Source organism: Bubalus bubalis, chromosome 1 (genome assembly GCF_019923935.1).
Source record: "Bubalus bubalis isolate 160015118507 breed Murrah chromosome 1, NDDB_SH_1, whole genome shotgun sequence".
NCBI lineage: Eukaryota > Metazoa > Chordata > Mammalia > Artiodactyla > Bovidae > Bubalus > Bubalus bubalis.
In genome coordinates this window covers 165,892,822-165,919,362 of record NC_059157.1, presented here as the reverse complement: position 1 = coordinate 165,919,362, position 26,541 = coordinate 165,892,822, and the positions used below count along the sequence as shown (strand labels likewise).

At 51.3% G+C, this 26,541-nt stretch overlaps 1 protein-coding gene and 1 long non-coding RNA gene across 7 annotated transcripts; one reads left to right on the top strand and one right to left on the bottom strand.

Moving 5' to 3' along the window:
- Nucleotides 1-6,352: 6,352 nt before the first annotated feature.
- ZIC4 (Zic family member 4) lies at nucleotides 6,353-26,509 on the bottom strand. 6 transcript variants are annotated; one of them, XM_025290271.3, is made up of 5 exons: nucleotides 23,540-24,410; nucleotides 19,765-19,849; nucleotides 17,650-17,760; nucleotides 13,151-13,768; nucleotides 6,353-8,638 (listed from the first exon to the last, which is right to left on the bottom strand). In XM_025290271.3, the coding sequence occupies exons 4-5, from the start codon at nucleotides 13,626-13,628 to the stop codon at nucleotides 8,163-8,165; spliced, it is 954 nt and encodes a 317-aa protein (XP_025146056.2). In that variant the 5' UTR covers nucleotides 13,629-13,768; nucleotides 17,650-17,760; nucleotides 19,765-19,849; nucleotides 23,540-24,410; the 3' UTR covers nucleotides 6,353-8,162. The 6 variants fall into 6 exon arrangements, with proteins under 6 accessions (XP_025146056.2, XP_025146053.2, XP_044802151.1 ...); XM_025290268.2 differs by lacking the exon at nucleotides 23,540-24,410 and adding an exon at nucleotides 21,033-21,272; XM_044946205.2 differs by lacking the exon at nucleotides 17,650-17,760 and adding an exon at nucleotides 26,345-26,509 and having other exon boundaries at nucleotides 6,354-8,638; nucleotides 23,540-23,793.
- Nucleotides 21,276-24,725, top strand: LOC123334512. Its single transcript, XR_006552510.2, has 2 exons — nucleotides 21,276-21,501; nucleotides 24,398-24,725. It is a non-coding gene; the product is annotated as an uncharacterized LOC123334512 (long non-coding RNA).
- Nucleotides 26,510-26,541: the final 32 nt, after the last annotated feature.

Sequence of the window (26,541 nt, the reverse complement as noted above, 5' to 3'; positions counted from 1 at the left end):
TTGGATGTTTGTAAAACTACTGGAAGGTTCAGAGGCAAACGCCAAGAACTCTCTTTGTTGTCTAATGAGGTTCTCTTTTTCTTAAATGATTTTGGGGTCTGGACTTGGTAATGTTCCTAGAAAACTCTCAGGCATTTTCCTCATTGAAGATATTTGGCTAAAAAGGCAATGCTGTCCTGATGCCCAGACAGGAAGTTGGTGACAAGTAGAACATGTTATTGTGGGATTCTCAGTCACTTGATGACAAAGATGTTATTAATTTTCTCAGAACAAGAATGAGAATTCAGCATGAAAAGTGATTCAGCATTTAAATGAGGATTCAGCATTTTAAACAACTATGATTATTTTTCTAAAAAGGTTCTGATGCCTTCCTGGAAAGAATGTGCCTTTGTGTGACTTTTGCCCCAAACTGCTCTGTCCTGGGTTGCTCACTTTTACCCCCCACTTGCACATTCCCGCCCTGCACACCTGGGCCATGAAAAGGCCACCATCTGGATTCAAAGTAACCGCAGAATTATGGTAAAAAAAATAAATCAACATCTGGGCCGGCTGCAGTGTTAGTGTCTTAACAAGTCATGGGAGTGACATTAAGACGATCGGGTTTCTCCTGCTTAGTTTTGCACAGAAATAAACTCGATTCCCTCTCATTTTTCTTGAGCTTTTAAAAATAAATAGCATCTCTGCCTCCATGCTCTCCTCCCTTCGCCCCCTGCACCAGCATCTAGAACTCTACATACACTCATGCAGTTTCAGGACCCTCAGCTAGCCCAGGTGCTGCCTGGAAAGACACACCCTGCTCTGGAGCTTGAAACCTTTGCAAGTGCCTTGCTTTCTAGGAGGGTCTGGAGACCTGATTCAAGGAGGAGCTAAGTGATGTGTCTGAAAAATGGAGTCTTGTAAGTGGTCCTAATAACAACAACGTTAACAACAAGCACTTGACACCTACGCTCTAAATGGTTTCAAGGATTATCCTATTTACTGCTCCAAGCAAACTTGTGAAGACAATTCTTGGAAATTCTCTTTCAGCAGACAAGGAAACTGAAGCACAGGGCCACGGGTGGACAGGCCTAGCCAGTCTTCCCCTCTTACCCACAGTTTCCAGTTGGTGCTCGCATTGGAAGTAGCGAAGAGGCTAAGGCGTCCCCAATCTTCCCTCGAGGCTACCAGTGTGGGAAAGGAGGTAGGCAACTTCCCTAAAGATTTTCTCTAGGGTGAACTAGCCAGGGGGACTCGGGCACCAGTGACCACCCCTCTGCCAAAGGTCATACCATTCAACTTTTCTGCCAAAAATAACTTTTCTCCCAAGGAAACCCGAGCACCCTTAGGGGCAGCAGCACGCAGGTGCCCCAGCACGCAGGTGCCCCAGCACACTTGCCCTTTTCCTCTCCTTCCCTCTCGAACCTGGCCGGTTCAATCTCGGGTCTTCCCGAGACCCGCGTGTTGGGGTGGAAGAGATGCGGGCAAGGGCAGCTGCCCTCCGCACATGTCCTCTCGGCTCCCAGGGAAGGCTGGGCTAGGACTCCCCTGGCGACCCCGCGGAACAGCGTGGTCCCGGGCGGGATTAGAGAGGCGTAGCTGGAGGGTCCGTGGTCTCCTCTGGCTGCCGTGAGGACTCCAGGCAGGGGACCAGGCCCAGGGTGCCCCAGGCCTTTCTCATACTCACTTGCTCCCCCAACAAGGATTCCGTCGGTGAACCGGCTTTACTGAGTGCCCTGTCCCACAGAGGCAGGGCGCAGAGACCCAAACAGCTGGAGAGGCTCTACCTCGGCCCAGAGCCGGAGGAGGGGGACCTTTCCGCGAGAAGGACGGGAGGGGGCGCTCACCCCAGGACTAAAGTCCAGGAACCTCTTCCCCCGCGTCGCCCACTGACTGCGACGTGCCGCGGCTGTTCCAGGGGCCGTTCCCTCGGGGCTCTCTTTTCACACTCGCGCGTCGCCCTGGCACTTTTGCGCGCCCGGGTCCCTTCCGCAACCTTCTCTGCAGGCCTGCCACCCTAGCCCAACGAGTTGGTTCTCCCAAGGTGTTCTCGAAGGGAACCTAGCATCCAGACGCCAAGAGCCCTTGTCGTCCCACTCACTCAGCTCATCTCAAGCCCCAGCCAGGCCCTCGAAACCCAACTTCTCTTTCGTTAGGAAGGGGTCCGGCGGTTGCTATGCCTGCGCATTAGGAGGGAAGGAGCAAGGCACGCGGGTGACCAGAGGTTCAGTGACCGCAGGGGAGGGAGGAAGAAGGCTCTGGTGGTTCAGGTAGTACTGATATATCTGAAATAATTTCTCCAGTGGCCGGACGGGATAAGAGCTTCTCCATCAGATGCTAAAACTCACTGAATCCCAACCTCCCAATCGGGGATCAGAGAAGAGTCCTGTGGGCTGTAGCCACACAATCTTCGGGGAGGTGAATGGTCTGAGCACCGGCTACTCCCAGAGGGGAATGACGTCCTCTGGGAAGACTCCTGCGGGCAACTGTACTCGAAGTACCCTCACGAGGGTTTATGTTCTGTGCTGTGCTGCTTAGTCGCTCGGTCGTGTCAGACTTTGCGACCCTCGTGGACTGTAGTCCGCCAGGCTCCTTTGTTCATGGGATTTCCCAAGCAAGAATACTCGATTGCGTTACCATGCCCTCCTCCAGGGGATCTTCTCAACCCAGTGATCGAACCCACTTCTCCCGCACTGCAGGAGGATTCTTTACCGTCTGAGCCATCAGGGAAGCCCCATCAGGGCTTAGGGAAGACTTGGAGGCAGCCCGCCCTCTCTTTTTCTTTGTTTTATTCCTGCCAGGTACCAGGCATCTCTCTAGAAAGTTAGAGGTGGTTTGTGAGAGGTTGGGAGAAGGCAATGGCACCCCACTCTAGTACTCTTGCCTGGAAAATCCCATGGATGGAGGAGCCTGGTAGGTCACTAAGAGTCGGACACGACTGAGCGACTTCACTTTCACTTTTTCACTTTCATGCATTGAAGAAGGAAATGGTAACCCACTCCAGTGTTCTTGCCTGGAGAATCCCAGGGGCAGGAGAGCCTGGTGGGCTGACTTCTATGGGGTCACACAGAGTCGGACACGACTGAAGTGACTTAGCAGCAGTAGCAGCAGCAGTGAGAGGTTGCGGTACAACTGCAAGACAGCCCCTGCCAGGAACACACTGAAAGCATCGGCCTATCTTTTCCCCTTCCGCGATGGAAACCAGTTAATGAGTGCCAATGTTACTGGGATGAAATTGGGGGCGAGAGAAGTCTTCTTTAAGAAAAGGGCCACTTTGGTGGGTCCTTCTGTATTTTGCTGCTCTGAATGACTAGACTTTGGAGATGTATCTGGAAGTCGTGAGGGATGGCAGGGAAAAGGAGGGGATGCTGCTGGGCGGGCCCCAAATCTCTCCCAAGACGATGAAGCAATAACAGGACACTCGAATTTCAAAGGGAAAGAGGAACATCACATTGTTTATTTCCAAAGAAAATAGGGAAATGTATCTCCATGTACACAAAAATCTTTGGAGGGAAAAGGAATCACGGGTTTAACTCATTTTTACATATTTACAGCAGATTAAACCACAGGTTTCAACTATATTTTCATTCAACAATCACTTTCAGTGAAATACATAACAACTTTTTTCCTTTCGAGTTAGTTCATAATTTAAGGATGCTAAGGGGACAGATGATAAATCACTAACAGTGTGGGTAGAGAGGGTACCAAATAGTCTAAGATTTCAGCCAGGCTTTCTTGCGTGAGTAAATTATGATCACAAAACATTTGCCTGTCTGTATAATTCACATTCATTACAATCATTACATTTTCCCATAAATTAGCAATATAAACAAACATGTGGGGACCTTCAGTAAACAAATAAAAATCAATATAAGAGACAACATTTTGTAGCAACTATAATAACAGCATGGGTTACAGCTTGGGGAAACTTCTTTACAAATCATTTAGTCAGCACACACGGGGGTAGGGAGGCTGGAACATCCTCGTTTTTGTAAAACACCTTTAAAACCACATCAAAATGTCTGGGGAAAGCTGGACTGGGTGAAAGTTTCTCTCTCTCTTTTTCCTGGGCACAATATGAAATGAAGGACTGCACATGTGGATGGGGGAGCGGGAGGTTTGCATGCACTTTGGGGTCGAAGACCTTCTGAACTCCAATTGCCAAGATGCTGAAGAAAACAGGAAATTATAAAAATGTTTCTCTCCCTCAAGCCCCTCTTCTTTCTATTAATGGCAGAAAGGGCTTGCTGATAGCTGCTAGTGGGAAGAAACACACAATGGGTCTATTTTTAGCTGAGATTGTCTTTGAAGGAGCAGGAAATATGAACAATTGCTCTGCTGCAGCTTTAGGTTCCAAGGATAGGGAACAAGAATAGTGGGAGCTTGAGGGGTCCCCAGGTGACCTGACTTGGACTGATTGAGTGCAGAGCAGCAAAGAGAGAAGCAGACCCACAGTGTGGGCTTAGGGTATCTACCCTCTGCCTGCACTGTCTCTGCATTCTTTCTTTCGTGTCCCAGAGCCTGGGCAAAGAGCCCCCTCAACATCTGCACACCTCCACAGGCTCTGGACCTGATGTCTCTGCAATCCTTTTGTTTTCCCCTTGGCAGGACTTAGCCCTAAGTTACCAGTTAGTGTAGTGTGCATGTATTTTTTTTTTTTTAAGAAGTTAGATTTTATCTCTTTAGAAACGGTTTGAAACTAACGGGGCAGAGGGAGTTTGACAGAGGAGAACAAATCGCTGACAAAGAACCTTTTACGTTTCATCAGCGTTGTTAGGACAACAAGGAGGAATGTCTCAGATAATAACTCCCACTTCAAAGATTTCTCAGCTGAATAGAAAGCGGACCATCCTTTTTATTCAACCACAAGGACTGGCACTAAAGAAGACTCCACTGTTGGATTTTTTTTTTTTCCACCATGTTTATTTTTCCCCTATTCACTGGGGTACTTGGATAAAATAAACAACAAGACAATTAAGGGAACATGGACTTCTAACTTTCCTTCCATCTTCCCTATCCCCTTGGCCTTGGGCTCTTGAATCTATGCCCAGGCCAGCCAGGCCTGAAGGGTTCCCTACACTCCACCCTGGGGAGAAACAAGTTTGGGGGTGTGTGAGAAACTTCTGGGACAGAGGGGCCGAATGAGCTGTGCTGGGGGCCAGAGTGAAATGTCCCAAAGGCACAGTCTGAACTCCCCAGACTCAACCAGGGCGGTTCCTGCTCCTTCCCCCAAGTCCCATTTAAATTCAGGCCTCCAACCTGGTCCAGAGGCAAAGAGCTGCTTGGCACAAAACCGAGCTGGGGATGCTCATTTGTTGAGCTTCCGAGCTTGCCCTAAAGTTATTTACTCCTGACCCTGGAGCCTCATCAGGGCGCAGTCAAAATGCACGGAGTCCGGCTCCTCCCTTTCCTGAAAGCGTCCCTGGTGTCAAGCGCCCCTCCCCCGCATCAGAGTGCAAGGTGAACCCCTAAACGCTGGCGAGGCAGGTCCTAAGGAGGAAGTATATACTGGAGAGCACAGTGACAGTATTAAATGGCGTGAAAGCAAAGGTCAGCGCAAATGTATCTTAATAGAGTGTCTGCAGTGAAGTGTGCCGCCTTTGAAGCGGCCGCTCCCCGCGCGTATTTCCATGGCGAGCCTAACACGGCATGCTGATGCAACGTCAAACTCACACTTTCAACCCCAAAACCCGACTCTTTGAACAACCCGAGTTTGATTAGACCTTTCTCCTTTTCTTTCCCCTCTTACAAACCATTTCCTCGCCTTTAGAAACTCGCCATCAAACCCAAATGCGCCCTCTGATCACCGCAGAAAGCAGAAACAAAGGGGGCTGAGCGGCGATTCAAGCGGCCCTTTTCTTCCCTCACATTATTATCCATTTTTATTATGATCGGGAACAAGTGCCCATTCGCGTGGGTTTTGTTTACCGGAAATTAAATGAAAATGATTTAGTCCGCGTCAAACAAAAATATATACTTGTATACACAAGAAAAAAGGCCTGTTAGACGTAAATATTATGTCCTTAATGAAAAGCCTGGACGGGCTCCAGGCTCGGCCTTTCAGGATTTCAGTGCGACTTGCCCATTGCCATAGAAATCCTAACTTACCATGAAGATGCACCGTGGCGAAGAAACATTGCTTTGTGCGCGGCCCCTTTGATGTCGCAGGCGCGAGATGCGGGCGCTCAGCTGCGCGGGGCGAGATTACCTTGCGAGCAACGCGGTGGACATCTGTAACAAGCAAATGAAAAATTAAAGGCGATTAGTGATCGACTACGCATTTTTTATTTTATTTCATTATTTTGCATGGGGGTGGAAGGAAAAATGGGGCCTAGAAAAGCAAGAGAAAGAAAGGAGTCCTCTGTGGAGACTGGGACATTTTTTAACATCTTCAGAAGAAGCAAGTTTCCCAGATGTCCCCTGCACCTTGGTGGCCGGGCGGGAGTTGCTGGATGAGAGAGAACCGTTTGCAGCCGACCTCCAGTCTTTGGCCAGAGGGCCTCTGGGCCCTATTGTAGTGGGGGTAGGGCGGGAAGAGGACTGCAGAGCCCCTTCCACAAGGGCGGATTCACTAGAGATGTATTTGGAAGATTCTGGTTTTTATTAGGGGTAATGAAAACAGTCCCTCTCCAGTTAGGACGTTATTTATCGGATGGACGTGTATGGCGATGGGGCAGGAGTGACAATCTTCCAATGGTGTCTGAAGAGGAAGAACATAAGAAACGCCAACAGAGTGGCAGAATCTGGGCTGGTTTGCTGTGTCCAGCTTTTTAACTGAGCTCTTTGGGGGCTCCCCATAGGTAGGAGTATCACACCTCTACTTAGCTCCAAATTCTTAAGGGACTGGGATGGGTCTACCAAAACTTTTCCCTGTCTTTTTTATCTGCCCCTCCCCCCAAATCTTAGCAAGAATTTTGAGGCAGCACCATCCTTCCCTTCAGAGGGTAACTGACTGGGAACCAGGCCCTGATCTTTCCTCCCCCTTGGCAACAATTGCAGACTTTTCCTTCTCCCTGCCCCCAACATCTGGTTCTTTTTCAGGGGATTTGGTACCCAGCACATCAAATACACATTCAATTTAGACCCATTGGGTGTTTGCCTTCAAAATATTTATTCTTGCAGTTTGTCTCTTGTCCCACGCGCCCCTCCCCCCTTTTAAAACAAAACCAACATTGTGTGATTTTTGACAAAGACCATCACAGAATTGCCGCGATTCACCCAGACACTGTCGCCCAGGCGGGATCCCTTTTCTATGGAGGCCTAGGCTCAGTGACGTCATTGGTCCACTCTGCATCCCAAACTCCCAAGCACCCACAAGATTCCACAGGCAGCTCCTGGACCAAGGTGGGACGTGGGAAGAGCGTGACTGGTCTGTGGAGTCCTCAGAGCATTGAATCCCAAAGCCCCTTTAGCACACTTTCTTTTGTATTTCCTGTGTTGGGACTTCTCGCCCCTGGTATGTAATGCATACCGCAGCCGCAGACAAGTCCGCAGACAGTGTGCCTGGGCCAGTCTATGGAGGAGGGGCATATAATCCGCAGGGAAGGTGCTTAACCTCCCCCTCCCACACCCCTACCCCCCACTTCCCTATCGTGTCCTTTACAGAAGTGGCTGGAAAATTTTCGATCTGGGACTTGAACAGCAGGGGGAGGGGAAGTGTAGGGAGGCAAAAGAGGAAGAAAACAGGAGGGAAGATAATGGCTCATGAGTTTCTTCTGCCATCTTCCCGCGTAGGAATTCCGAGGAGGCTCCAACTGGGAGCTGGGAAGAGAGTAGGGGTCGCAGTTGGAGAGGCCCAGGCCTCGAGGAAAACATTTCCCATTCTGTGAACCACACAGGGCTTTGTGGTCTTACTTGTGCCACCTGCAGTTGCCAAGATTGCACAGAAACTCTCCTAAGATGTTTTCTTTTCTTTCGTCTTCTTTTTTTTTTTTTTTACCTTCTGCCTCTTTATTTACTTTACCCCAACCCTGGCTTCACGCAACACAGTCGAGGGCATCTGGGTGGGTGTGTAGGGGGCTGGATGTGACTGCAGAATCCATGTGGGTACCATATTGATATTTTGAGACAATGTACATTATATCAGCATATTCGGTGAGCTCTACCCCCTATTAGTGGTGACCTTCCTCCCTTCCTTCTTCCCTCGCTTCCTTCCTCACTCTCTCTTCAAGCCTCAGTAACCCAGCCTAGACCTGCCAGTCAGTGGACGCAGAAGCAGCACCCACAGCAGCAACCTTAACACAGGCGACGGCGGCGGCGATAGCGGCGGGGCCAGGCGGTGGCGCGGGGCTTGGGGGCGCCGCGGGGGCAGCCGCTGCGGGGCCCGCGCCCTGACACACGTACCATTCGCTCAGGTCGGCGCCCCGCGCCGCCACCGCCGCCGAGGAAGCCACCGGGGGCTCGCGACCGAAGTCCGACGAGGGCGACACGAGGGCAGACGGCGTGGCCGAGTCGTAGCCAGAGCTGGGCGGAGGCGGCGAGCGCCCGTGCACTTTCATGTGCTTGCGCAGCGAGCTGGGGTGCGTGTAGCACTTGTCGCAGCCGCGCACTTTGCACGTGTATGGCTTGTCACTCGTGTGCACGTGCGAGTGCTTCTTGCGGTCGCTGCTGTTGGCGAAGCGCCGTTCGCAGCCCTCGAACTCGCACCTGAAGGGCTTCTCCCCTGGTGGAGGCAACACAGAGACATTAGTGCGCGTGGGTAACATCGTTAACCTTTCCTAGTTTCTCTTCCATTTTGGGGAAGAGGGCCACACCAAAAAATTCAGAAACCTCTTTCCCCGGCGCAGAAGGCCCGGCACCCCCTTCCCCCCACTCAGAGCGCGCCCCCGGAGCTCTCTCCTGCAAGCCTCCAGCCCTCCCCCTCTCCCGCCTGGGCCTGGGAGGAGGGGAGGGAGGAGGAGGAGCGACAAAGACTCCATCTTAGTCGAGTTGCCTTCCTTGGAACATCCCGATCCACTCCGGTTGTTTTCCTCCAAATTTTCTCCACTCGGAGCCAGAAGCACCTTTGCCCGGAGAATAGAGTTGACTGAGGAGCTCGCATCTGCTCAATTTAAAGTTGCTGTTCCAGCCAACCGTCTCTGCTCGCCCCCTGCTCCCCGCCCAGTGGTCCACCCCGCACACATCCAGTCCTGGCCCACATTGTTTCCTAAAGTAGGTTTCGTGCAAACGCCAAGGCGATGGAATAATTTCAGGACGCGCAGCTGATGCACACGGCGTGTGCCTAATGTGGACTCGTGTTGCAGGGAAAGGTATTCTGAGAAATGATTCACTTCAGACGCGATTTTTACGGGAAACGGAGCCCCCTCCCCCTTCCCCTTTACCCCCCGAGGGCAAACATTTAGCAGCATTCTTCAAATCTTGCCTAAACTGTCCCGGATCCCTCCAGATAGGCGCGCAGGCAATAATATTTTATTACGCTGCTCCAGCGGCCTCCTGGAGACTGTGCCTCGGGCAGCCGTCTCTCCCAGTCCAAACTGACTGTGAGAGGTCGAGCGGCCTCCACAGACCACCCACGGCCCACGGTCCGGTCTCCCGGGCCTGAGCAAAGAAACCAGCAGGTTCTGCCCCGGCCAAGCGAGATCTATGGCCTCTCCAGTGATCCCACCCTTGGTCGCGGCGGCTTCAGGATGAGCGCAGCTGCTGCGGTCAGGCCAGGCCTGGCTTGGTGGACCGGAGGGCAAGCGGGCAGCCGGGGTAGACCCGGGAGGGCTCGGCTCCACAGTGCGATGCCCTGTAGAGCCGCGGGAAGGCGCGAGCGCGCGTTAGGGTGGAAATACTGGCCGCGGACCGAGCCCCAGTCTGGGAGCTCACAGCCCGCTGGATTCGCTAGCATCTGGGGGAGGAAAGGACCCCAAGAATCCGGAAGCCCAGGTTTCTGCTGAAGCTGCAGATGCTGCGGGAAGGAGGGGAAGAAATGTCCGGGCGCTTTAAACAAATAGAGGCTGTCGGGCGCCCTTGGTTGAGGGAGAGGCTACCAAGCGTCTGGCTAAGGAGGAAGAGATGCACGGCTGGAGGACGGTTTGCCTTTGTGGTCCTTCTCCCGCCGCTTCCAGGAGAGATGAGTGCTTTGGGTCAGGTTTGAATAAACAAAGCCCCTGTTCCCGAGTCCCGTGGAGGCTTAGACTGAACCAGAGGTTTGCGTACAACCCTCGCCTCCGCCATGCAGCGGGTTAGAAGCCCAGGGCTCCCTCACCGCGCGGCCGCTGTGAGTTCACATTGCAGGAGTATTGTTAGTTCAGTGGAAACACTGGACAGTGCTGGCATCTGCCGTTTCTCGGCACACTCGTATAATTTTATTAAAAAAAAAAGTAGGAGAACGATGCAGAATAAATCAGTGTCCCGATATGCCTCTCTTTTTCTCCCTTCTGCTCCCTGTTAGCATCTGCAAAACTAAAACTTTTCTTCCTCCCTTCCTTCCGTCTTTTCTTTCTAAAATCACTTACAAGAACCATGTAATTCAGAGCCTGCAAAAGAAAGCAAGATTTGCTAAGACAACAGAGGAGAAATACAATTTGAGGTTGATTGCAACCCCCAATATTGCTTCCCTCCCCAACCCATCTTGTGAGCGCCTTGTTGAACATTCACGTTAAACAGAAACAATGATTTCGTCCCAGACGAGGTACTGAGGCGAAAAAAGCAGGGCACTGAAGGTGATACGGACAGGCTGGTAGTTCGCAGGCCCAGGGGAGGCCAGGTGAGGCCGCGCCCCGGCGTCCTCCCGGCCTCTCCCCAGCAGCAGGAGGAGCCCGGGACTCCTCGCCTAACTCGGCACACCCCATCCTACCCCGCCCCTACACCCAACACGCAGCCTCCCGCCCTCTCCCTCCCACCAGATCTGGGCGCTGCGCCCTGGGTGGGTGGGTGGATGGATGTGGGGAAGCAGGGTTGGGCCGGGGTCCTGCAGCCCGCCCCGAGCAGCCTGGGCCTGAGGCTGAGTCCTGAAAGGCCGGCAGTCTCCTCCCAGAGGCTCAGCCGCCGAGAGAGGCCTCCTTCCCCGGCCCAGCGCCAGGCCCGCCGGACAAAGTTGGGCAGCGGCGGGGCGGTTCGGCTCGCGCCATTTTCTCGCACTTGTGGCTGGGCCGGGCTGTCCGAGCATCAGCCCCGGCGCGGTCTCTTCTCCTCTGCCTTGGATCCCAGCCCTGCCTCCCTCTACCGTCAGCCTGGGAAAGTGGGGCGAGCCACCGGCCCACGGGTCCGGGGAAGGGCGCCGGGCAGCCGGCCCGAGTCTCCCTCGCGGCAGCACCATTGTTCCGAGATCGCTGTGACCACCGCGAAGAGAAAGCTTTCAGAGTGGGCTCGGAGCTGCTGCTTCTGAAGCTGGGCCCGGCATTCGGATCCGAGAAAATCTCAACTCCCAAGAAAGCGGCTCCTGATTGCCGCTTCCGCGACTCAAGGAAATGAAACGCCATTAATATTTGAAAAGGCAATTATTTTCCTGTTGAATCGAGAACTGTCTTCATGAATAATTTGTAGTGAGGTCTATTGCCATTTCAGAAACATTTTGTTGTTGTTGTTGTTTTTCTCCTCTTTTCATTACTTAGGAGGAGGGTTTGAGGGAAACGCCAAGGCAGAAGCTCTGTAAAGAAAATTTTTTTAACTCCGTGATAATAAATCAGGACTGCCAGTAGAAAGGGAAAGGATGCACTTAGAATTCTATTCTGAATAGACACAGACCTGAGCCAGCTCGGGCGCACTGAACTTGCTTCTCTGCTGTAGGTCGATTGCACTGAGAATTTAACCATTTTCTGCTTCACGGACTTCAAACAGTAGGCCGGCAAAGAGCAGTAAAAGTTTGTTTGTTTTAAACCCCCTGTCATTAAAAATGAGTTCCTTCTCTGGCTCATACTCGAGTCTACCTTCGCGGTGCGGGTCGCCAGCTCCATGAATAGCGAGCCTGAGGGCGGCGATCTGGGTCTCACTTCTCTCCTTCTTCCCCTGGATAAAAATCGGAGGGGGCGGGGAACAAACTCTTGCACGAGATTGTGGCGGGGGGTGGATCCTGGAAACGGCTCGGATAAACCGTACGTTTCCGGAAATAAAGTAGGAGGCTAACTGGACTTTTCTTGCCTCAGAGTGTGCCAGTGTCCTGACGAAGACCTTCCCCAAGGCTGCAGGGTTTGAGGGGAGAAAGTGGGATTTTAGCAAGCTTCTTTTCCTGGGTAGTGCCAGCCTGGGGGAATACTTTGATAATTGCTGATGTTTCCGCCAAGAATAGAGGTAATTCAAAATGCCAGGGAGTAGAAAGGGGCACTAAGCTGAAACTTATTGCATCCTTTCTGTCTCTCCCATACATGCCCTTCTCCGTCCCCCAAAATGGAGGAGGGTAGATGTTGACTTCATAAACTTTGAGGAAGCAAGGCAAGAAAACCCTAGCTAAGGAGAACAAAAACACTGGCTGCTAAACTAACTAATATAACTTCACAGGCTGTTCTGGGAAGTGTGAAAACTTTCTCCTTGCAATTGCATTAATTAGAGATGCTTCTGGCCAGAGGAGTTCAACTTTTCAGGCTCTTGTGCTCCTCCTTTTCTGTTAACTAGAACTAACAGACGTTGTTGACACATGTCCCCATTTCACTTAACAGCTCAGTAAATGACATTTAAGGCAGATGAGTCTCCTTGGGTCTCTGCTAAAGCAAAAGGGTCTGTGAAACATCCGGAGTATGGGTGGCCAAGGCTTTCAAAATAGAGGCAAAGTTAGCCCATGAGACTCCCAAATCCTAAAGAAGGCATCAAGGGCCTGGTGAGCTCTAAGGCAGTTAGGCTGTCGGGCTGACCACTGGAAGAGTACTCCCCACACAATTCCAAAGGGACCAGGAAAACAAATTGTTCCTATGTCTTTACAACTCTGATGAACAGTGCCCTTTAGAATACCTTAATATCAAACTCAATAAGCAGGGACCACACATTTGCACACACAGAAACTCAAGCACCGCCCCCCCCCCGCCCCCCCTCCAGCAGAAATCTCACACTATCCTTCCCACACACAGCCTCAGGAAACTTCTGCGATTCTAATAGAAGGGCATAATTAATATTTTATGAACTTGGCTCATGGAAACACCAAAATATTCCTCCTCCCCCCCAGGTGGAACTTGAGGAAATCCAGCTCGAAGGCTCCAAGGAGGCCCCCCTTTTCCCCCAGAGGGTGCGCACGAAACAGACAGTGCCGAATACTGACCTGTGTGAGTTCTTTTGTGTATTTTGAGATTTTCTGATCTAGCAAAGACTTTCCCACACCCCGGGAAAGGACAGGGGAAGGGCTTCTCGCCCGTGTGCACGCGGATGTGATTTACAAGTTTGTATTTGGCTTTAAAGGGCTTGCCCTGGCGCGGACACTCCTCCCAGAAGCAGATGTGGTTGGCCTGCTCAGGGCCTCCGACGTGCTCCACGGTGACATGCGTGACCAGCTCGTGCATGGTGCTGAAAGTTTTGGAGCAAAGGCGCGGGGGCACGGAGCCGTCGGCCGCCAGCCACTTGCAGATGAGCTCCTGTTTGATGGGCTGGCGCATGTAGCGGAAGAAGGCGCCGGGACCGTGGGGCGCGGCGAGGTTCATGGTCAGGTTCATGCCCCCGTAGCTATGCAGGGCTGCGGCAGCTGCCAGGGCGTCGCTGCGGGACACAGGTCCCGGCGGGAAGGGTTCAGGTCGCGCGTACATGTCTCCGGGGAGCCCCAGACGCAGGAGTCCATTCAGAGTGCCGCTAGGGGAGGCCTGGGGAGGCTGCTCGTGAAGGCCTGGGAACACCGAGGGGCTGGAGGCGGCAGCGAGCTGGGGGCCATGGTGTCCGGAGCTGCTACCTGTTGTTGAGACAAATAGTGCGAATGAGAACGTGTGGCGTGGGCTGAGCGTTCTACCGGGCCCCAGGGGGCAGGCCCAGCCCAGCCACACCACGGCCTCCGCGGTCAACGCCGGGACCGAGAGTCAGATGGCAGCCGTTGCGACCCGGGTGGACAACGCGGGGCAAGCGCCGCCACCGCGGTCCGGCTGGGCGGCTGTTTCGTAGAGCCCCCTGCCGCTTCATGAGCAGGAGAGTGATTGTGGCGGCGGGGTAGATGGAAGGGGTAGTGGGGTGCGCAAAGCTGAGTCTGTGGGTTGCTGGGGGTCCCCAGGCTCTGCTCCAAAGGGGTCCGACCGGCCGCTCCGAGTGCGCTTTGGCGGCCAGCTCCCCGGGGGTGTGGAGGTGGGGGAAGTGGCGATGTTGTAAGTGGCGGTGGTGCCCAAGCGCCCCGGCCATATATACGAATTTCAGCGCCCAGATCGGCTGAGGGAAGGAGGCTTGCTGCATCCCGGCCGGGGCTCCCTGGAGCTCCTTGGGTCGGGGCACTCACGCCACTGTCACCTAAAAGCGCGGAGGGGAGAGAACAATCACAAACAACTTCTGCAAAGTTCTCCCCCCGCCCCCCGAGTTTTGGGTTGTGACTTTTTTTTTCTTCCTCTCTCTCTCGGTCTTTAATGTCTACTTGAAATCCCTTACACTACAGAGGCAGCAGCGGGGCGCGTGAGGAAGTGAATAGAGATTCGGGGCCGTGGCCCGGGCCCGCCGAGAGGAACAATCGCCTAGGTCGCCCATTGGCCCGCGGCCCGGTCCGACGTCAGCGATGACAGGTCTCTCCGCACGGGGGACACACACACATACACACACGTACAGAGTCACAACTGCTCGCGCTCCCCTCCCCACCCCCCATCTCGCGCCCCTACTGCTCATGCGCTTTGACCCGGGCACGGATTCTTTTCTCTATTCGTGAGCCCCCTCCCCCTTCGCTCCCGAAAGCTAGGCAGATCTGCTCGGCCTCCGCGCTCTCGGAAGCGAGCGAGGCTGGGTTTTGCCTCTAGCCACCAAGATTTCGGGGATGGGGAGTTGCGATGTGCGTCATGTCCTCCTGGCGGCCCGGAGCCCCCAAGTCTGCCACCGCCGGCGCGCAGGGACGGCGGCCTGCTTCGGCAGCTGGTCCCAGGTGTCGGGAGGAGACGAGGGCCGGGGATCCCAGGAGGAAAGGCGGCTGCAGATTAGGAGGCCGAGAGCAGGGGAGCTCCCGGGCTAGCAGCCCTTACCCCTAATTTTGTTTTCTCGCTTTCTCCGAATTTGCTCGTGTCGCTCAGCTTTCTCGCTCTCTCTTTCTCCAGCTCTCGCTCTCAATTCCACGAGCCTCTGACCACACTTCGCCTTCCTACTTAGATCCTTTCTTCTCCGCTCCTCCTCTCTCTTCCCTCCACTCCATATTTTTCCCGTTTAGCCTTGTCGGCCCCTCTTCCCGGGTGCCTGGAACGCTTAGAGACGGGCGGACTCTAGAATCGGGCCCGGAACCGAGCCCCAGGAATGGCCCAGAGACGGTCATGACCTAGGAGAGGCTGGTTTCGAATCCACGCCGCCCTCCGGAGAGGGCCTAAGGATCCCTCCTCCCCGCCGCAAATCACAGCGAGCCGGGGGTCGATGGGCCACAGAGACAAAGGCGAGGGGAGCGCAGCGAGGAGGGAGGGTCCTCGACCGCAGGTCTCTTCCCTCGGTCCGTCTGCGGTCCTGAACTAGGTACCCAGCCGTCACACGGAGCCCTAGGAAAGGAGACTTGAGAATCACTTCCACTCTGAGCGCCCTCAGGCCACTTGTTGCCCGCGGCCGGAGTCTGTCCTCTACTAGCTTGCCTAGAGCCAAGGGCACGTTTTCCGGCCAGGCTGTGAGAGCCACGGCCGGCCGCGGACTCCTCTCCCCGGACGCCCTCCTGGGCTGCGGGTTCCTCTGTCTTGGGGTGGGAGGTCGGCCGGTGGAAGAAGCCTTCAGTCTTCATTCCTGGCCTAGCCGAGTGTGGCCTCAACGGGGGCGGGGAAGGGGGGTGGGGAGCGGTTCTTTGTTTGTGCCGACCGGTTGGGGCCGGCTGGAGCACCCGGCGATTTAAAGGGCTGCTTGCCTTCAGCCTTGCACTCAGTAGCCGAAAATGCCAACCTAAGTTCTCTCGGGCCTTTCCGGTGGCCACAGAAAGCGCCCTCAAAGCAGTGAAAGACTTAAGAGAAGTTTTAAGGATTGGGTAAAAGACCCGGCTCCCCTAGGAGTGGGTGAGGAGTTTGGACATGTTACAGGGAACCCTGATGGAGTTGACTGAGTTGCCTCAGCCACCCCCAATACCAAGGACTATTCTTAAACATTTCCTGGTCAGTCAATAAGGATTTCTTTTAATTTTTTTTAAAATAATTAACTTATGAATAATGGTTGCCAGAGTCTTTGAGACTTTCTTCATTTAATGCATTGTTCCTTGCTCAGGGCCGCAATTTGGTGAGGGATTAACTTCCACAGCGATTTCCCTCGGCTTTGACAAGTCCTGGTCTTTCTGCTCCTCTGGCCGGAAGAGCTTAAGCAAGCTACCAATAGATGCTGCGTTAGCATTACAAAAAAAAAAAAAAAAGAAGAAGAAGCTGAAGGAGAGCGTTTGACAGCCGGACCCCTTCTGCTCTGAAACCAAGGGCTTCCACCCAGTAGTGCTGAGGCTAGACTTGGAGGATTTGTCTCCTTTCCCGAGCTTTCACCCTCTCCCACACTCTCCCTTGCTGGATTTTATCCCCTCTGCCCACAGGTGCCTCCATTCCATATGCCTGCCCCCCATTTTCCCTTCCACAAAGCGCTGGTTTCAAGGCGTCCTACCGAGAAGGTGTCTTTTGAATGGTACAGTGGTCTAGGCAAACCCACAACCCATGATGGGTTCTGAAAACCCATAGTCCAAAAACAAACCCAGTGTTTTCCTTTTTGGGACCTCTGGCCCAAAGGCTCTTTCTCCTAACCATTTATCAGCATAGAACTTAGATCTTCCTGTAGCATTCAGGCCTACGTGTAGGGGCACTGCTGCAGGAGTCCAGCAATTAAATTATTTTATTTAAATTAAAGTATTTTCTTTCCTATCCAAAAGTAGGTGATCTACAACCTAATGTTCAGGTTGTTTGTCAAACTAACCATCTACTTTGGCTTCCATTAAAACTGATTTGCACAAAGAGGAACCACTTAGTATAGGCGCTGTGACCCCATCTGTGTCAAAAGCTTTGAATAACAGCACAGAACAGGAGTATTCAAGTTGGTCTTTGGTTGTGGACTCTTTGGGAAACCTGGTGAAGCTAGTGAACTTTAATAATCCTGTGTTTGTTGCCCACACTCATAGCATATAACATTCCATTAGAAGGTGGTGAAAACGAAGATGCTTTTTTTTTTTTTCCTTGTGACCATCTGAGTTTGTGAACACCTCTTCCCCTGGAATTCTAAGCACTTCCACAGAAGCCAGGGATAAGAAGTAGAGGTTTTACATACATAGACTGTGACTACACCACACAGTGTCTCTTGATAATTTTATCCTTGAAAAGCTTTGAACATGTGTATGACTTTTTGTGCCAACAATGAAAGGGCAGATGCATCTGATTCAGCCAAATTCACGGACAGTAACCTGGCCCCATGGAGCTCCTTCCCAGATGCAGCCTTCTCTTGAAGTACTGAAAACATCTGGATGCATCCTGGGTAGATGCTTCTTGAGAAGTCAGGGGTCAGTTGACCTAAGGTCACTAAGGTTGCTTAATCTTTGCAAGTGCCTTGGAGCCACGTGGTTCACACTTTGGTTGGCTAAACACAGAATGGGACCATGCATTCTCCCATAGAGACATTTCCCCAGGGATAGATAGAGGGAGGGAAAAAATCCATTTTACTCACTATTATTTATGAAGAGGGACGTTTGGGGTGATTATATAAGAGTCTTCAAGGTGATTCTCTGAAATAAATCCCAAAGCAGTATCCAGCTAGTCACAGATGACAGGTGGGGCACTGAAATCAGGGAGGCATATTTTAGTTTTCAAGTCTCTTCCTCTGAGTCTTTCAGAACCCAGGAAGCAAGGATTCCAGGTTCCATTGACTATTGCTTGGGCAGGCTGAGTAGTGGTGTCCCTCAGTAATGCTCAGAATTTTTCTTTCAGAAAGTTATCTCACCACACTTACCCCAAATACCAAATGCTTGACTGGAGCAGTCTACTAACCATGCTGGGGAGTTATAGCATTGTTGAGTCCACATTTCTGCTTAATATACAGAAGGAAAAAAGATACATTCTGCAGCTCAGAGATCTTCAGCAGAGTTTCAAGAAGCACTGGGGATTTTCATAGGAGCCTGTTCGGAGCAAGTTCCACCACCAGACTCCAAACATCCCTCCAGACCTCAGAATCATGCCCTAAGCATGGTTTACTCCAGCCATGATAAAGCAACATCATAAACTAAAGTGATTTTCTAGTCCTGCTGGATAGAAACATATTTGGTGACCCTACCATCTGCCATAGCTCCTCACATCACTGGCTTAAGTGGGCAAAGGTCTAATTTCTCTTCCTTGGAGAGAAAAAAAAAAAATGAGAGAGATGTACAGTCAATAGCTGGGCTATTTTTTCTATTTTGATCTTTTCATCAATGCTAAGTGATGATCTCTTGCAGGTTATGCTGAGAGCCAGGATCCCAAAAACTGAGGGCCACTGCACAGAGCCTGGCCAAAGCACTAACTTTGTTGGCTGAATATTCTGCATTTTGGTCTGCAGATTCACTGTTTTAATCTTTTCTTCTCTGTTTCTAGCTAGGGTTACACCCAAAGCAGGGGGGCAAATCCTTTCATAGGTTATTCACAGACAGAATTCAAGATTCCTAGAGTGAGAAGCTGTCTCTAGTCTTAAGGGGGGAAAAGATACCTTAAGCCCCTGAAGCCTTCTATGGGTCCATGACCACATTATAAGAGGAGGTGAGATCTATCAGGATTTTGAAGATAAAAGAAGATACTCCTCCCCTCTGCTATGGAAGTTTGGGGTTTAATTATCATTAGTGGAAGTGCATATGAAAGAAAACATGCTTGGATAAAATTTAATTTCCAAACAAACCATCTTTTGACAAATGATTAGTAAACATGGTTAAAGGATCTTCCAGAACAGCACTGAGGAATTAAAACAACGGAATTTACATAATAACCACATTGCTCTAGAGAATTCTGCCATCAAATCTTCCCAAAATAATAGAAGAGAGTCATTTCGTACGTAAGTTGTCCATTTAGCTTTTGTTAAGAAGGTTGCTTTTCCTACCAACAAGGCAGCTGTTGGTATTGGAGGCAACCTCAGCTGGTGGTGTAGTTGAAATGAGGCAGGCTAGATGCCTGAAAGGGGAAACTCTCAACCCTAAATCATATGCTTATTCTAAATGGAATATTAAATTAAATTCTTCACAATGAAGGTATTCCTGACAGAGTGGCTGTCAGTCACTTCCCGTTCAGACACCACATTGTGGGAACATCGTGGCTGCCACATTGCAGAAGGCTGGTGTCCCTGGTAAAGATGATGCATATCATGTAAACCCCATCACCAAGATCAAAGTCTGTTCCTTTCATGGAAGCCAATACATGTCAAACCTCATTCCAATCAAATCGTCCGGAAATGAATTCAAGATGAATATGTCATAGAATAATGTGACAGTGGAACTGCAGAAGGTCAGGGGTTGTTGTTTCAATGAGAGAGTCGTCAAATATTAATTCTAGAACGTCCAGATGAGTAGACATTGAGGGGGATTAGCTGGTTGCTGGTGGGAAGTTGTGTTGTTGATTTGTATGCAAATGCATCAAACACTAAGGTGTTGTTTTAAGTTTCACTGAAACTCAAGAAACACCCCAAACTCACAACCAACAGAACCAAAAATCAACAACAACAACAACAACAACAACAACAACAACAAAACATACAAAAGTAACTTACTTCCGACTTAAAAAATAACTTCAGCAGACCAGTATTCAAATGAGGATACTAACTTACTTGGCTCTTTCAGGGCGTTTCGGTAAAGCCGTATTCGTTTCCTCATCACCAAAGAAGTCTTGGATCTCATTTTCTGACTTTAAGCCTGTTTGGGAAGAAAAGACAGTCACTAGTTAAATGATTTCCTAACATGTTTGTATGGCAAGACTGTGTGGACTGAATGTATGAGTGAAAGAAAGTGCTGGTCTGAAGAGCTTTTCAGTGTTTCTTTGACTATTTTCAAATTTGGAAGGGAAAGAATTCTGCTGAGAACTGTCCCTGTTTAGAGCAAAATAATATATTCTGGGTGATGAAAAATATTTAAAAAAACATCATTTTCCAACTAGATTTTAATCTGTAACTTCTTTGTGGGTCTCTTCACAAATAGAGGTATGCACCCTTTTCATCAGCCAATGTTTGAACATGTTTCATGCCAGAAATTGAAATTTTTTAAATCTGAGAAGCCCCCATCATTTTCTTTAAACTTATTAATTAATTAAGTATAGCGAGAAGGCGGGCTGGGTGTCTTTGGGGAGGTGAGCAGGTTAAAAATTGAGTTGTAAGTGTTGAAACTGATAGGAGAGGGAGTTTTTTTTGCAGATTTGTAGCTCCTGTTATGCCCAAGGTGATGTGGAATCCCTAAACCTCATATGGCTTGCACTTCCTCACCCATTTGGAAGCGGTAGCTGTTGGTTTTTCAAAGTTAATGTAAAATTCATCAGATTGCGGGGAGATCTTTTCTATCATTTGGTCCTGGCTGTCCACATTTCTTGCTCTGGAAGCTCAGAAAGAACCCAGCCCACCCCCAAAATATTCCCATTCCTTATCAGATTTACTTTGTGGATACAGCTACCCAGTCTTTGGCCATCTTAAAGACTTAAACCCATCCTGGGGAATCTCTGCATCTGTCAGGCAAGGCTGAAAGCAGTGGAGCAGCCAAACAGGCGATTCACCCAGCCCCAACCCTCAATTTGGACTAGAAAGACAAACAGTCATTGAAAAGTTCTCAGGCTGGACAAACACAGCAAGCTCTCTGTCAATGAGGACGTCTGCCTGTCTTGACACTCCAGCCCACAGAACAAGCAGTTGTTTAACTTGTTGAACCACAGGCCAAATCCAAGTGGGGCTCTGCTATCTCAAAGGCTTTCCAGTTCTCTGTGCTCAAAGATCTCTTTCTCTAGCCTTCAATCCCCAACCCAGGCTTGAACTGGCTTAGGTGTTTTCACCCTTCCCTCTCCCTTCTTTTCTAGGTTCAAGTCTGAGGGGTGGGGGTAGGGGGTTAGACTCACCTTTTCCCAGAGTGTTTTATTTATTTTCAATTCTTTCTAACCAAAAGGCATCTGTCCCCAAAGGTAATAAGCTCCTTCCCGCACAGATCAGGAAAGAAAGGAAGCCCAACTTCTCATTCCTACAGAAGGGCGGCATGCTGGGAGTCCTTGCTCTAAAATTTCCTCATGGCAGGATGTCTGGCACAGGAAAAGTCCTGGTTGGTTGGAACTAATAGAATTTACTTTTTTGCTTCAGAGGGAAATGGGTGTGAGTTTCCCTAGAGACCTCTGTCCACCCACAATGCTGCCCGAGCCCTCCCTTTGAGAGGCTTGGGTCACTTCTACCCCCAGTCCTGGCGGTCCTTTGTGCATTATAAACCCAAAGGCATGCAAACAAATGTTTCAGAGGCTGGACTTCAGGCAGGCAACTGGGACCGACCTTAGGCTGCTCCTGTAGCAGCTCCATCACCGGCCTGTGCACGGAACCTGGGTAAATATCTTCTCCTTTGGTTCAAACTCTGACCCCACTTAGCAAGCCAGTCATCTCACTGAAGGAGGGGTAAGAGAATCTAGGAGCTGTCCCTGGACCTCAGATTATTGCCAACCCAGGGATCTAAAAGCCCTGAAAATTCTCGGCTTGGTTTCCCCCAAATGGTTGCTCCTGACTTGTCTCCTTTTCACCCCAGCCCTGGGCACTGAATCTCCAGCCGGGAGCACAACCTGGAAACTTATTAGAATCTGCCTTCCTTCCCTTGAGACAAGGAAAGGGTGCCAATGAGCATCGGTAATTCATCGTGTTAGGGGAGAGCCACGAAAGTGGGGCCAGTGGGTACAGGCAAAAGGCATCATTTTTCTTTGCGGGGGAACACCAAGGCTGCACGTTGTGGGGTCGTGAAATCCAAAGGGAGTTTCCTGCCCAAGGTCAGAGGTCGTCTTCAGCCTGCTTCCCAAGCCAGCGATCTCAGTCCCGGAGCCTTACCCGCTGCTCCACACTGATTACCCCGCGGGCGCGCCGGCAAAGGGATGCCCGCCTCTCGGCCACAGCTCAGCCAGCGGGGCAGGTGCAGAGCGGGGGGGGCGGGGCGGGAGGGGCTGCCTGCAGGATGCTTAGGAGCGTCCCTGCTAAAGGCAAAACGGCTCCCGGCCTCTGCCCGCGGTCTGCGCTAGCCAGCTGCACCCGGCACCTCCCTGGCTCCCCTCCGTTGGGCCCTCAGGCGCCAGGAAGTTGGGCTTCGAGGCTGAGTTGTGAGACGGCCTTGGCTCATTCTTCTGCTCCCTAGAGGGAAAAGCTAGGGTTCCTCCAGCTGGGGGCTGAAGTCGGGGCGACCTCCGTGTGCCCAGAATAGAATCTGCGTTAGTGGGTCCCTTAAAGGACCAGCCTGGACATTGAACCGTCCCTTTGAATCGCCCCCTGCCTCCAAGCTGCCGGCGGCTAAAGTGGAAGGGTACGTGGTGCCTCTTCGCGGGTCGCTCTGAGGCCATTGCTGTCGGAAAGGGGGTAGAAATATGACCTTGAAGTCCAAAGGGAGTTTCCTGCAGACGGTGCAGGCCAAGTTGCGCCCCCCCCTCCAACGCCCCTTCTCCATTCCTAAGACCTCGCTGGCTCCCAGCTGTCCCCACGGACTATTCATCAACTCCAAACTTTCCTATTAAACCTTTGGGACAGCGCTAGATTTCTTTCACAGTCTGACTCTGTTCCCGCCCCACTGGTCCCTAATTTCTAGGGCTTCTAGATGTCTAGGGTAGTGCCAAGAACCCCAGATAGCTGCGGCCTTCTCCCTTGGGAGCTAGTCGTAGCCCTGGTTCGCATCCGGGAGAAAGAAAGCCAAGTCCCCATTCCACGGGAGGCCGCGCGCAGAGAGTGGATCCCAGCGGTCAGCGTCCCGAGGCAGGACCAGACCGCACGAGGGCGAGGATGCGGGCCCCGCAGCTGACCCAGCCGGCATCTCCCGGCAGGTTGGGGCGGAGAGGCTCCATCATCTTGCAGCCAGCCGGCCTAACTCGGCTCCTTTGACCCCGGAGAGGGGAAGCCGAGTCCTTCCCCGCCGTCCTGGGTGAGGGTGGGGGGCGCAGGACGGAGAAGCTGCCTACAGGGGCCCCCCTCCTGCGCCGGCCTGGGGGCGAGGGAAGCTCAGGGCCATGACTCCCCTTCTGGTGCCAACGGTGGGGCACCCAGGCGATTTACAGAGCGGGGAGGGAAGGCGGACAGGCAACGAACTGCTCTAGGTCCGAGTGCCAGTGGGAGCCCCATTCATCCCCCTTGCCCACCCACCTCTGAGTAGAAGGGATGGACTCATCCCCAACGTAGCCTCTCTCCGCGGACGGGCCCCCTCCTCCCCTCAGTGTCAGTGGGGTGGGGCCTATACCCACAGTTGGGGGGCTAAGGAGGGGGGGGATGGGGAAAAACATCTAGCTGGGCCTTTTACCCCAGAGGGGTTTGGGTGCCAATGGCCGAGATAAGGGTGCGTTCTACCCCGCGGCTGGGGGTACAGGTCCGGTCAGCTTGCCCCCCGGACTCACGCACTTACCCTGCTCCACCTGTTGCCGAGATCGCCTCATTTCTGCACATCACTTTGGGGTGGCTGAGGGGGGACCACAGAACACTCCAAGCCTCTCTTTTGTGGTTCCAGCGAGGCGGTCATCTTTCATTTCTCCTTTTCCAGCTTTCGGGGAGCAGTTAGGGAATGTATGATGAAGCAGAAATGAGCCGTCAGGATGATATTTTAATGGCTTATATGTCACGTTGGTGCATGTGGCTTTGAACTGGAGCCGCTTGCGTTTCCTGCAGAGAGCGCCGCAAATCCCACTTGATAACTTCTACAACCCACAACTTTTTTTTTTTCTCTCACATTCACTCTTACTCTGTATATTTGGACGCGTTTCCTAAAAATACCCTCTTGTCAACGTCCCCCTTGGATATTCCACGGACTGGAAAGAAGAGGACTGATTTTTCTTTTTTGAAGAATTATTTTCCCTCTTCCCCCCTCCCAACCGCTACCCTTCTCTCCTCAGTTCCCCTCCCTTGTTTTTTCTTTTTTTTTGAAAGGCAGGCGAGGTGGGTTCAATATTTGTTCTCCCTGGTGAAAGCAGTACAGCCTCTAGAGAAAACTTCACCTTGCAGATAAGATTTTTATGACTACCGTGAGGCAGGATCCAAATTCCCCTTACAGGAAACAGGAAAGACTCAGAGTGGCTCCACTATATCTTTTTTGAACAAAGTGTATGGCAGTTAAAACAAACAAACCCTCAATCCCCTTGCCTCCATTCCCCATCCCAGTTCTGCTCAAAGTTGGCAGGGAATTCGGGGGCTGCTGCACTCAGACTTGTTGCTGGGGACTGAACATTTGATTTTTTTTTTCTTTCTTTCTCAAATTTCTGTTTCCCAGCACAACAAGCTCAAATGCTCAGCCAGGTTCCCTCAGACACCAGGAAATCATCCCAACTAAAAGAAGTCCAGTTTTGAGGAGGGAGAACCCAGGAAAAGAGCAGCTCAGCTCACCAACCCCAAGCAGGAGTCTAGTTGGTGAAAAGACCAGAAAACCAGAAAGGAGGAGAGGCCGACTCTGACCCTGCCTTCCTGCAGCCAGTGCAGCCTGAGCAGGCGGCTGGGCAAAAATAATCATTTTCATTTTCCTGTCGCCCAGGCACTGGTGAGTTTCCTAACCGGGCTGCCTGTGAAAGGATGAGTTGAGGTCTCTTTGTCTGAGAAAAGAGTTTAGGGCTCTGATTCAGCTGCAAAGAAGCCAAATGAAGTTAGAAACAAAGGGCAAATTGAAGGATTCCGACTCTTGGCTTTTTGTGTTTTCCTTACTAGAAAATAATTAGACCTAATGAATATGCAGACGCTTCTGCTAAACCCTCGGCCCGGGCTGCTGGGTTTTAAACAGAGCTGCGGAGAAATGCAACCTTCATCCCCCAACCCCCCGTAACTGCATGCATTTTTTGAAATGCATAAATGTTGCTCGCCTTAATTGATTGAGTCACAGGGATTTTTTCCCCTGCTTTTAAGTGCCATACTCCTCTACCTTTCAACAATCATTTTAATATATAGTCAATGGCTCTTTGTGGACGGGACAAAAAGCAACTACGCGCAGTTGTTGAATAGACTTTGCGCTGGGCAAAGACAGGTTAATCGAGGGCTGCATCGCGAAAACAAGCGAGTGTTGTATGTTTGCACTGAATCCAAATGTCTGCATTTTCCTAACTAAATCAAAGGGAGTGTTATTTCTTTTTCTGCTCACTCATCTGAAGGTAAGTAAATTTTCTCTGGCGATCAAAAGCCTGGTCGGCAACAAAGACCGCGCCCGCTTTTTCCACCGTCCTGGTGTGGCGAGTTGCGGAATTTCAATAACTGTGACAAGGGTGACTGATTTGTGAACTAGAAAAGGTTTGAATGTCACAAAATTTACATTGGTCCTATCTATCAGAGATTTAAATACCAAAAAAGTATTCGGGGATTTCTAGGGAGCTCTGGGCAATCCTGAAGAACAATGGCGCGTTGGGAAATTTACAGTTTTACCTGAATGAAAGGGGCCCGGGTTGGGAACACGAGTGCATAGGGAGGGGTTAGCGGGAGGGGCAGACAAGGGAGACTAGGGAAAAGGGAGAAAAGAAAAGAATAACACAGGAAAGGAAAAAAGAAAAATCGGCAATGTTTTTAATTTGCTTTAAAAAAACAAAAACAAATCAAACTTCAACCAGGAAAGTTAGAGCTCTGATCCACCTGTGCTTTTTGTTTTTCTGGGGGGGGGGGGGGGGGATGGGTAGGGCACAAAAAGCCTGATTGATTTAATAACAGTGAGAAAAATCGAGGCAACCGCTCATCCTGAGAAATAACATTTCTTGTGAAGAGAGAGTGGAGTGTCTGTGTGCTCCCGCGATCTTAAATTATAAGCAGGAGGGGGACGAAGCAAGAGGGAAGCAAACTTCAAAAGGACCAAATAACAAAAGCCTCCTTTGCTTCCCTTCAAGGCGGGGACAGGGGAAAAGAAAGAAAAGAAAGTTGCTGAATCGGGACATTCTGGAAGTGCCTTAGCTGTGTTTACCAGCCCCATCCCCGCCTCCTGTTCTCGGAGACGCCCGAAGTCGCTAATCGCTCAGCTAAGAGCAGGTTTGCAGAAGGACAAGATAGAGAAAGAGAGAGAGGTGGAGAGGGAGAGGGGTACGAATAAAAAGAGAGAGAGAGAGAATGTATATGACTGCGAAAAGGAAAAGAAATCGTGGCAAAAATTTTTTTCCATAAGAAGAGAGAAAATTTTGGCTTAAAAAAAAAAAAAGTTGCTACTCCTGGCAGCCCTGTTTGTCAAAAGGGGATGTCAAGCGCTTTACAATACCTGGGATTGATGAGGCGGGCGGGCCAATGAACGGCGCGCGGCGCCTCGGCGCGCCCTCCGTTGGCGCGGCGGCTGCGGGCGGGGGGAGTGCCGGCACACCAATGGGCGCCCGCGTCAGCAGCACGTGACGCCTCCCCCTGCTCCCATTCATCAAGGGGGGGACGGTGTCGTCCTTTCAATTCATTTATCTGCAGGAA